Here is an 11768-nt window from a genome sequence, read left to right on the forward strand (position 1 = left end):
ACTGCGTGTGTGTATATATACCCGGTATCTGTGTGACTGCGTGTGTGTATATATACCCGATATGTGTGTGACTGCGTGTGTGTATATATACCCGGTATCTGTGTGACTGCGTGTGTGTGTATATATACCCGGTATCTGTGTGACTGCATGTGTGTGTATATATACCCGGTATCTGTGTGACTGCGTGTGTGTGTGTGTGTATACCCGGTATCTGTGTGACTGCGTGTGTGTGTGTATATACCCGGTATCTGTGTGACTGCGTGTGTATATACCCGGTATCTGTGTGACTGCGTGTGTGTGTATATACCCGGTATGTGTGTGACTGCGTGTGTGTATATATACCCGGTATCTGTGTGACTGCGTGTGTGTATATATACCCGATATGTGTGTGACTGCGTGTGTGTATATATACCCGGTATCTGTGTGACTGCGTGTGTGTGTATATATACCCGGTATCTGTGTGACTGCATGTGTGTGTATATATACCCGGTATCTGTGTGACTGCGTGTGTGTGTGTATACCCGGTATCTGTGTGACTGCGTGTGTGTGTGTGTGTGTGTATACCCGGTATCTGTGTGACTGCGTGTGTGTGTGTATATACCCGGTATCTGTGTGACTGCGTGTGTATATACCCGGTATCTGTGTGACTGCGTGTGTGTATATATACCCGGTATCTGTGTGACTGCGTGTGTGTATATACCTGGTATGTGTGTGACTGTGTGTGTGTATATACCCGGTATGTGTGTGTGTGTATATACCCGGTATCTGTGTGACTGCGTGTGTGTATATATACCCGGTATCTGTGTGACTGCGTGTGTGTATATATACCCGGTATCTGTGTGACTGACTGTGTGTATATACCCGGTATCTGTGTGACTGCGTGTGTGTATATACCTGGTATCTGTGTGACTGCGTGTGTGTATATACCTGGTATGTGTGTGACTGTGTGTGTGTGTATATATACCCGGTATCTGTGTGACTGCATGTGTGTGTATATATACCCGGTATCTGTGTGACTGCGTGTCTGTATATACCCGGTATCTGTGTGACTGCGTGTGTGTGTATATATACCCGGTATCTGTGTGACTGCGTGTGTGTGTATATATACCCGGTATCTGTGTGACTGCATGTGTGTGTATATATACCCGGTATCTGTGTGACTGCATGTGTGTGTATATATACCCGGTATCTGTGTGACTGCGTGTCTGTATATACCCAGTATCTGTGTGACTGTGTGTATATACCCGGTATTTGTGTGACTGCATGTGTGTGTATATATACCCGGTATTTGTGTGACTGCATGTGTGTGTATATATACCCGGTATCTGTGTGACTGCATGTGTGTGTATATATACCCGGTATCTGTGTGACTGCGTGTCTGTATATACCCAGTATCTGTGTGACTGTGTGTATATACCCGGTATTTGTGTGACTGCATGTGTGTGTATATATACCCGGTATCTGTGTGACTGCATGTGTGTGTATATACCCAGTATCTGTGTGACTGTGTGTATATACCCGGTATTTGTGTGACTGCATGTGTGTGTATATACCTGGTATCTGTGTGACTGCGTGTCTGTATATACCCAGTATCTGTGTGACTGCGTGTCTGTATATACCCAGTATCTGTGTGACTGCGGGTGTGTGTATATATACCCGGTATCTGTGTGACTGCATGTGTGTGTATATATACCCGGTATCTGTGTGACTGCGTGTCTGTATATACCCAGTATCTGTGTGACTGCGGGTGTGTGTATATATACCCGGTATCTGTGTGACTGCATGTGTGTGTATATATACCCGGTATCTGTGTGACTGTGTGTATATACCCGGTATTTGTGTGACTGCATGTGTGTGTGTATATATACCCGGTATTTGTGTGACTGCATGTGTGTGTATATATACCCGGTATCTGTGTGACTGTGTGTATATACCCGGTATCTGTGTGACTGCATGTGTGTGTATATATACCCGGTATCTGTGTGACTGCGTGTCTGTATATACCCAGTATCTGTGTGACTGTGTGTATATACCCGGTATTTGTGTGACTGCATGTGTGTGTATATATACCCGGTATTTGTGTGACTGCATGTGTGTGTATATATACCCGGTATCTGTGTGACTGCATGTGTGTGTATATATACCCGGTATCTGTGTGACTGCGTGTCTGTATATACCCAGTATCTGTGTGACTGTGTGTATATACCCGGTATTTGTGTGACTGCATGTGTGTGTATATATACCCGGTATCTGTGTGACTGCATGTGTGTGTATATACCCAGTATCTGTGTGACTGTGTGTATATACCCGGTATTTGTGTGACTGCATGTGTGTGTATATACCTGGTATCTGTGTGACTGCGTGTCTGTATATACCCAGTATCTGTGTGACTGCGTGTCTGTATATACCCAGTATCTGTGTGACTGCGGGTGTGTGTATATATACCCGGTATCTGTGTGACTGCATGTGTGTGTATATATACCCGGTATCTGTGTGACTGCGTGTCTGTATATACCCAGTATCTGTGTGACTGCGGGTGTGTGTATATATACCCGGTATCTGTGTGACTGTGTGTATATACCCGGTATTTGTGTGACTGCATGTGTGTGTGTATATATACCCGGTATTTGTGTGACTGCATGTGTGTGTATATATACCCGGTATCTGTGTGACTGTGTGTATATACCCGGTATCTGTGTGACTGCATGTGTGTGTATATATACCCGGTATCTGTGTGACTGCATGTGTGTGTATATATACCCGGTATCTGTGTGACTGTGTGTATATACCCGGTATCTGTGTGACTGCGGGTGTGTATATATACCCGGTATCTGTGTGACTGTGTATATATACCCGGTATCTGTGTGACTGTGTGTATATACCCGGTATCTGTGTGACTGCGGGTGTGTAGCGGGTTTACCTAACCCTCCAATACACCTGAAACATGAGCCTGGAAATCTGCCCCATGGCAGTTAACCCTCTCCTGAGCGGGCACAGATCAGGGGTGCCCAGTGTCACATGTGACTATGTCCCACCCCTTGTGTTTATAGAGCGGTGATAACGTCCCCCGTCCCGGAGACACGCTGGCATTCAGGAGTCAATATTTACCCGTCATATCACAGCTTTCCACTACGTATCGCTGTATGTACCAAGCTGCTGTCAGCTCTGCCGCGCCGCACGTGTACCAGCCGCACACTGCCGCGGTGGGGGGCTGTCGGGTCGGGGTTCACCTGTCAGGTGGGGGGGGGGCTGTCGGGTCGGGGTTCACCTGTCAGGAGGGCGGCGGCGGGGGGGCTGTCGGGTCGGGGTTCACCTGTCAGGAGGGCGGTGGGGGGGGGCTGTCGGGTCGGGGTTCACCTGTCAGGAGGGCGGGGGGGCTGGCGGGTGGGGGTTCACCTGTCAGGAGGGCGGCGGCGGGGGGGCTGTCGGGTCGGGGTTCACCTGTCAGGAGGGCGGTGGGGGGGGGCTGTCGGGTCGGGGTTCACCTGTCAGGTGGGGGGGGGGCTGTTGGGTCGGGGTTCACCTGTCAGGAGGGCGGGGGGGCTGGCGGGTGGGGGTTCACCTGTCAGGAGGGCGGTGGGGGGGGGCTGGCGGGTGGGGGTTCACCTGTCAGGAGGGCGGTGGCGGGCTGTCGGGTCGGGGTTCACCTGTCGGGGGGGGCAGCGGCGGGTGGGGCTGTCGGGGTTCACCTGTCGGGGGGGGGGGGGGCAGCGGTGGGTGGGGCTGTCGGGGTTCACCTGTCGGGGGGGGCAGCGGCGGGGGGGCTGTCGGGGTTCACCTGTCGGGAGGGCGGTGGTCTCTGACATCTTCTGTCTTTTTGCAGTCACGCTTATGAACACCAAGCTGGAGACCTCGGACCTCCGCTGGACCGTGTACCCCCGAGTGGACAGCCAGGTAATGTGGAGTCCCATCATCCTCCCCTTCCAGCCTTCCACTACCACTCTCATCGTTTGCCCTTCTCTTGTAGTGGGACGAGACCTCGGGCTTGGATGAGGAGCAGACCCCCGTCCGCACTTATGAGATCTGCAACCTGCACCTTCCGGACCAGAACAACTGGCTGCGGACCGGCTACATCTCGCGAGGCCCCGCCCACCATGTCTACGTGGAGATCACCTTCACTATGATGGAGTGCGCCTCCATCGCCCGCGCCGGCCGCTCCTGTAAGGAGACCTTCAACCTCTACTACTACCCAGCCAACGCTGACATTGCCAATGACCATTTCCCGAAATGGATGGAAAATCCCTGGATCAAAGTAGACACGGTGGCGGCGGACACTCTGGCGCGGCCCAGCGCGCGTGGGGGCGGAGCCTCCACGCGCTCCAATGTCAAGACTCTGCGCCTGGGTCCTCTGAAGGAGAGCGGCTTCTACCTGGCATTCCTGGATCAGGGGGCATGCATGGCGGTGCTGGCTGTGCGGGTGTTTTACCGCCTGTGCCCGGCCGTGGTAGCATCGCTGGCCAGTTTCCCGGAGACCGTTCCCGCAGGACTGGTGGTGTCGGCAGAGGGCAGCTGCGTGGACGGCGCCGAGGGCTCGCTCGGGAGACGCCCCGTCATGTACTGCCGGGAGGACGGAGAGTGGGCCAAACCCGCAGCAGGCGAGTGCATCTGTGTGGCCGGGCGAGAAGAGAAGGACGGCCGTACCAAGTGCACAGGTGAGAGGGGGGCACACTGTATGATGTGGGGGGTGGACGGTCTGTACAGATGGAGGGGGAGGGGCAGCGCTGTCAGTGCTCGCTGCTCTGAGGTGTCATAGACAAAAGGGATGTGGAATGTCAGGTATGTGCGGGGAGGGGGAGCAGGAAGTATGGAGGGGGCCAAATTAGACCGAATCTGAGACCACCGCTCGCTTAACCCTTCACCAATGTGAGAGAGACCACTGCTCACTTAACCCTTCACCGGTGTGAGAGAGACCACTGCTCGCTTAACCCTTCACCGGTGTGAGAGAGACCACCGCTCGCTTAACCCTTCACCGGTGTGAGAGAGACCACCGCTCGCTTAACCCTTCACCAGTGTGAGAGAGACCACTGCTCGCTTAACCCTTCACCAGTGTGAGAGAGACCACCGCTCGCTTAACCCTTCACCGGTGTGAGAGAGACCACTGCTCGCTTAACCCTTCACCGGTGTGAGAGAGACCACTGCTCGCTTAACCCTTCACCGGTGTGAGAGAGACCACTGCTCGCTTAACCCTTCACCGGTGTGAGAGAGACCACTGCTCGCTTAACCCTTCACCGGTGTGAGAGAGACCACTGCTCGCTTAACCCTTCACCAGTGTGAGAGAGACCACTGCTCGCTTAACCCTTCACCAGTGTGAGAGAGACCACCGCTCGCTTAACCCTTCACCAGTGTGAGAGAGACCACCGCTCGCTTAACCCTTCACCGGTGTGAGAGAGACCACCGCTCGCTTAACCCTTCACCAGTGTGAGAGAGACCACTGCTCGCTTAACCCTTCACCGGTGTGAGAGAGACCACTGCTCGCTTAACCCTTCACCGGTGTGAGAGAGACCACTGCTCGCTTAACCCTTCACCGGTGTGAGAGAGACCACTGCTCGCTTAACCCTTCACCGGTGTGAGAGAGACCACTGCTCGCTTAACCCTTCACCGGTGTGAGAGAGACCACTGCTCGCTTAACCCTTCACCGGTGTGAGAGAGACCACTGCTCGCTTAACCCTTCACCGGTGTGAGAGAGACCACTGCTCGCTTAACCCTTCACCGGTGTGAGAGAGACCACCGCTCGCTTAACCCTTCACCGGTGTGAGAGAGACCACCGCTCGCTTAACCCTTCACCGGTGTGAGAGAGACCACCGCTCGCTTAACCCTTCACCGGTGTGAGAGAGACCACTGCTCGCTTAACCCTTCACCGGTGTGAGAGAGACCACTGCTCGCTTAACCCTTCACCAGTGTGAGAGAGACCACTGCTCGCTCACCAGCGTCCATGCTGCAGTAGTATACCCATCACTCAGGTGTTACTTGTTCTGAAGAGCTCACGCTCTGCTGTCTTCCTCTCTGTGTAGCTTGCTCTCCTGGATATTTTAAGCCAAAAGTTGGCGAGTCCCTCTGCCAGATGTGTCCTCAGAACAGCCTCTCTACCACCGCTGGAGCAACCATGTGCAACTGCAAAGCGGGGTACTACCGAGCCCCCGGGGACCCGGTGACTGCACCTTGCAGCAGTAAGTACCTGTCTACAGAGTGTCTCCCCCTGTGGTCTCACACAGCAGTGCAGCCTGACCCCATCTTCTCTCCTCCAGAGCCTCCTTCTACCCCTCGCAGCATCGTTTCTAGTGTGAACGGATCCATGGTGGATCTGGACTGGAGCGAGCCTCTGGATTCTGGCGGGCGCTCGGACCTGTACTATGAGGTGTTGTGCTCGGAGTATGCTCCAGGTGGGGGCTGGGTCCCCTGCACCCGCCTGGCCTTCACACCAAGGCCTCAAAAACTAACGGAACGTAAGCTGCGCGTGTCCGGACTGCGCCCACAAGTCATCTACAACTTCCGGGTCCTGGCACTGAATGGCGTGTCTGAACGCACCGGTGCTGCGGCGATGGGGGAGGAGCTGAACGTCACCATTGACCGAGACCGTGAGTTGACCCCGATACCGCTGTGTACACGCGGAGGCCTCTAGGTCGGGCATTGACCTCGCTGTTTCTCTGTCCTGCAGTTCCTCACGCGGTGACGGGTATCCAGCAGATTGCAGCCTCCGCATCCTCCTTGTCCTTGAAGTGGATCCCGCCGCCCCCCCCACAGTCTCCGAACATGGGGCACATTCTGGATTATGAAGTCAAGTACTATGAGAAGGTAAGGTGGGACGCGGAGGGCACCCCCTGTTACAAGGGGAGACCCAGAGTGCCAATGGATGGTGTCTCCTCCCCAGGATCAAGAGAAACCGCTCATCATGTTCCTGAAGGCCTCCGGTAACGAGGCGAAGCTGGTGGGACTGCGCGCGGGGACTATGTACACCGTGCAGGTGCGGGCCAGGACCAACGCCGGCTACGGGGCATTTAGTGGAGACAGTGTGTTCCAGACGCTCCCACTGGGTAAGTCAGGGGCACAAATGTCACCCTAAGTGTTGTCCGGGCGCCCGTAACCTTCCTGTGTACTTACAGGGGAATTTCTTCTTCCAGACCCAGAGAAGGCCCAGCCGCAGGTAGAGCTCATAGCTGGGACCGTGGGGGTGGGGACCCTTCTGGTCCTTATCGTCATCGTTACCGCAGTGGTGTGTGTGAGGTAAGTGACCCTGCAACGTCACCAGATCCCCTCATACAGGAACATCTATTACTGCTGACAACCTGTCTGAGAGGTAGTCACAGCCCCGCCCCCTGCTGATGACATCACTGATATAATGATGTGATCAGACATGTGTGAGTGGTTGTCACAGCCCCGCCCCTTGTATGAGGCGATACTGATCACGTGACCACAATGTATGTATAATAGAAGTGATTTCCTCTGACGTTCCGGTGGCTCTGTTTGTACAGGAAGCACGGGAGTAATAAGGAGCCGGAGTATTCGGATAAGCCGGGCCAGTACCTCATTGGTCACGGTAAGTGATATGTTGCATACATGTCCATGTCCCGACTCTTCCGTGTCCTGGAGGCTGGGGATGGATAGTTGCCGGTTTCCAGAGTCTTGTGTCCTCGTTAATGGCGTTGTTTTGTCTCAGGTACAAAGTTGTACATTGATCCGTTCACCTACGAGGACCCCAACGAGGCTGTGAGAGAATTTGCTAAAGAGATTGATGTTTCCTATGTGAAAATCGAGGAAGTGATAGGTGCTGGTGAGTAGATGTGGGGGTTGGAGGACCTCTCTGCTGGTGGACATGAACGGGTGGAGAAGATGGAGTCATGGAAGGTCGGGGGCCTGTTTACCTCCATGCTGACAGTCTCTCTTACAGGGGAGTTTGGAGAGGTCTGCCGGGGGCGTCTTAAGGTTCCAGGGAAGAAGGAGAATTACGTGGCTATCAAAACGCTGAAGGGCGGTTACACCGAGCGCCAACGCCGGGAGTTCCTGAGCGAGGCCAGCATCATGGGACAATTCCACCACCCCAATATCATCCACCTGGAAGGAGTCATCACCAACAACTGTCCTGTCATGATCATCACGGAGTACATGGAGAATGGCGCCCTGGACTCCTTTCTCCGGGTGAGGCAGCTTCTAGTGTGAACAGGCTGGTGGAAAGTCCAGTAGAGACAAGTCTAGAGGAAAGTCTATTGACAATGGTGTAGACGTCTTATGGAGCAGTCTTCCAAGGGTTTACTGGATGTTAGAGTAGAGTCTTTCAGAGGATTCTTTCAGTAGGTTCCATTATCAGGTGGTTAGAGAAGGCTCTGTTGTCGGGTGGTTGGAGCAGGGTCCATTATCGGGGGGTTGGAGCGGGGTCTGTGGTTGGAGCAGGGTCCATTATTGAATGACTTGGTCCATTATCGGGTGGTTGGAGCAGGGTCTGTGGTTGGAGCAGGGTCCATTATCGGGTGGTTGGAGCGGGGTCCATTATCGAATGACTTGGGTGGTTGGAGCAGGGTCCATTATCGGGTGGTTGCAGCGGGGTCTCTGGTTGGAGCAGGGTCCATTATCGGGTGGTTGGAGCGGGGTCTGTGGTTGGAGCAGGGTCCATTATCGGGTGGTTGGAGCGGGGTCCATTATCGAATGACTTGGGTGGTTGGAGCGGGGTCTGTGGTTGGAGCAGGGTCCATTATCGAATGACTTGGGTGGTTGGAGCAGGGTCCATTATCGGGTGGTTGGAGCGGGGTCTGTGGTTGGAGCAGGGTCCATTATCGGGTGGTTGGAGCGGGTTCTGTGGTTGGAGCGGGGTCCATTAACGAATGACTTGGGTGGTTGGAGCAGGGTCCATTATCGGGTGGTTGGAGCAGGGTCCATTATCGGGTGGTTGGAGCGGGGTCCATTATCGGGTGGTTGGAGCGGGGTCCATTATCGGGTGGTTGGAGCGGGGTCCATTATCGGGTGGTTGGAGCGGGGTCCATTATCGGGTGGTTGGAGCGGGGTCCATTATCGGGTGGTTGGAGCGGGGTCCATTATCGGGTGGTTGGAGCGGGGTCCATTATCGGGTGGTTGGAGCGGGGTCCATTATCGGGTGGTTGGAGCCGGGTCCGTGGTTGGGTGGTTGGAGCGGGGTCCATTATCGAATGACTTGGGTGGTTGGAGCAGGGTCCATTATCGGGTGGTTGGAGCGGGGTCTGTGGTTGGAGCAGGGTCCATTATCGGGTGGTTGGAGCGGGGTCTGTGGTTGGAGCAGGGTCCATTATCGGGTGGTTGGAGCGGGTTCTGTGGTTGGAGCGGGGTCCATTATCGAATGACTTGGGTGGTTGGAGCAGGGTCCATTATCGGGTGGTTGGAGCAGGGTCCATTATCGGGTGGTTGGAGCGGGGTCCATTATCGGGTGGTTGGAGCGGGGTCCATTATCGGGTGGTTGGAGCGGGGTCCATTATCGGGTGGTTGGAGCGGGTTCCATTATCGGGTGGTTGGAGCCGGGTCTGTGGTTGGAGCAGGGTCCGTGGTTGGGTGGTTGGAGCGGGGTCCATTATCGAATGACTTGGGTGGTTGGAGCGGGGTCCATTATCGGGTGGTTGGAGCGGGGTCCGTGGTCGGGTGGTTGGAGCGCGGTCCGTGGTCGGCTGGAGTTGCATCTGCTGCAGAATAATTATAAACTTCCTGTTCCTTTTATGTTTGCAGCAAAACGATGGCCAGTTTACCCCCATCCAGCTGGTTGGGATGCTGCGGGGAATTGCCTCCGGGATGCGCTACCTGGCAGAGATGAATTACGTTCACCGAGACCTGGCGGCGCGGAACATTTTGGTGAACAGTAACTTAGTTTGCAAAGTGTCAGATTTTGGATTGTCCCGTTTCTTACAAGAGGGATCCACTGACCCAACGTACACGTCCTGCCTGGTGAGGAATGGTCAGCGGGTTGGGGGTGGGGTATGGCCAGGGTGGCAGGGATTCATCTTAAAGGGGAAGACTCCTGGCCATGTCTGTAACTGTGACAGTGTATCAGAGTGGCCCTCTTCATCTTCCTCCAGCGGTGGGACCAGTGGTGGATGGGACAATGTAATAATAGCGCCTCCTGCTCCGGTCTCTCGTCTCAGGGCGGTAAAATACCAATCAGATGGACAGCGCCAGAAGCCATCGCCTTCCGCAAGTTCACTTCATCCAGTGACGTCTGGGGCTACGGCATAGTCATGTGGGAGGTCATGTCGTTCGGAGAACGTCCGTACTGGGACATGTCCAATCAAGATGTGAGTCCAGGGGCCTGTGGCGTGCGGGGGCAGGGAGTGAATGTCCAGTCACTGATGGTCTTCTGCTTCCCTCAGGTCATCAATGCCATCGAGCAGGATTACCGGCTGCCCGCTCCGCCAGACTGCCCGTCCGCTCTTCACCAGCTGATGCTGGACTGCTGGCAGCGCGACCGGGCCGCCCGTCCTCGCTTCACCGAGATCGTCAGCGCTCTGGACAAACTCATCCGCAACCCAGCTAGCCTGAAGATCACTGCACGGGAGCAGCCGGGGTAAGAGGGGGCCTCCAGGGAGGAAGGGGTTAAGAACGGAGCATTGTGAGGATGTGAGCTCTGCAGGTCAGGCCTGGGGTCAGCGCTGGCAGGAAGCAGAGGAAGTTTCTGGGCGTAGAGCAGATAATGGGGTGATTGTGATGTCGCCAGTGTCCGTCTCTCTCCGCAGAAGCTCCCAGCCGCTGCTCGACCAGCGAACGCCCCACTACTCCTCCTTCTCCTCCGTGGGCGAGTGGCTACATGCCATCAAAATGGGGCGATACGAAGAAGGATTCAGGAACGCCGGATTCACCACCTTCAGCCGCGTGCGGCAGATGACCACAGAGTACGTGATTGTGGCTCTGAAGTGTAGGACGGGGGGCGCCAGAGAGCGCTGCACGGTATTAAGTCATGTGACTTGTGTTCCCCTAGAGATCTGCTGCGGATCGGGGTCACCCTGGCCGGACATCAGAAGAAGATTCTGTCCAGTCTCCAGCAGATTGTGCCGGCTGAGAAGGTCTCCGGAGGCTCCGCGCCCTTCTACTGAGTAGATGTTGCCATGACTACAACCGCCATGACACTGCAGTGGGTGGAGCCATCTCAGACTATAGCGGTTTAAATTCTGCGCTGCCTTGTGCCAACCTCTACCCCGGAGGCTGCCATATCGAGTCTGGGCTCCGGCCTGGAACCTTGTGCCTTAATTGACCATTCCGAAGTGACCTTATCTGACCCCTGGAGACTGCAGGACTATGCCCGCCTGGGCCAACTGGTGCTCCTGACTTTCCTGCCAGGCCCCGGAGCCGTCCTCCAGGATCACTCCGCTGGGGCTTTGGCTCCCGCCTGACCACGTCTAATTCAGATGACCAAAGCCGATGCCCGCGGCCCAGCGCCCACCCAGCACTGTGAATCCAGGGGTCCCCGGGACTGTGTACCCCCTGTACATAGCTGTATATTCCACGAGCAGATTCATCATGATCTCGCATTTTTATATTAAATTATTTGATAATAAAAAGATCAGCAAAACAAGATTATTGGGGAACAAAGGGTTAAAGAGTCGCTGCTGGTTAATGCAGCCAGGATCAGAGCCTGCAGCCGATGTAAAGGTCCAGCTGTGGGCCCCGCACATATACTCCGTCCCTGGAGTCGGGGCCCACGTCTACCACGGCAGCCATATTGGTGGGAAACTAGACCATTTTCGTATATGCTCTATAGGGGAGAGGGCCAAGTACAGACGGTGCCCCGCGCGGCACATCACCCGAACGGGGCTGAATTATAG

General features: G+C 55.1%; 1 protein-coding gene across 5 annotated transcripts in view; it reads left to right on the plus strand.

The window, feature by feature from the left end:
* Window positions 1–11380, plus strand: part of EPHB4 (EPH receptor B4) — a 28594-nt gene extending 17214 nt beyond the window's left edge. Inside the window, exons 1-16 of one of the 5 annotated variants that reach the window (XM_040415360.1) lie at window positions 2888–3141; window positions 3824–3894; window positions 3968–4652; window positions 6012–6167; window positions 6246–6575; window positions 6656–6792; window positions 6869–7031; window positions 7101–7221; window positions 7470–7534; window positions 7655–7768; window positions 7874–8133; window positions 9682–9897; window positions 10095–10244; window positions 10320–10513; window positions 10683–10838; window positions 10925–11380. In XM_040415360.1, coding sequence (XP_040271294.1) covers window positions 3832–3894; window positions 3968–4652; window positions 6012–6167; window positions 6246–6575; window positions 6656–6792; window positions 6869–7031; window positions 7101–7221; window positions 7470–7534; window positions 7655–7768; window positions 7874–8133; window positions 9682–9897; window positions 10095–10244; window positions 10320–10513; window positions 10683–10838; window positions 10925–11039 — 2925 coding nt within the window. In that variant the 5' untranslated portion in view covers window positions 2888–3141; window positions 3824–3831 and the 3' untranslated portion in view covers window positions 11040–11380. Of the gene's footprint in view, window positions 1–2887; window positions 3142–3823; window positions 3895–3967; window positions 4653–6011; window positions 6168–6245; window positions 6576–6655; window positions 6793–6868; window positions 7032–7100; window positions 7222–7469; window positions 7535–7654; window positions 7769–7873; window positions 8134–9681; window positions 9898–10094; window positions 10245–10319; window positions 10514–10682; window positions 10839–10924 lie in introns of those variants that run through there. The other 4 variants (XM_040415356.1, XM_040415357.1, XM_040415358.1 and 1 more) reach the window with 4 other exon arrangements.
* Window positions 11381–11768: the final 388 nt, after the last annotated feature.

Source organism: Bufo bufo, chromosome 1 (assembly GCF_905171765.1).
Source record: "Bufo bufo chromosome 1, aBufBuf1.1, whole genome shotgun sequence".
Taxonomy (NCBI): domain Eukaryota; kingdom Metazoa; phylum Chordata; class Amphibia; order Anura; family Bufonidae; genus Bufo; species Bufo bufo.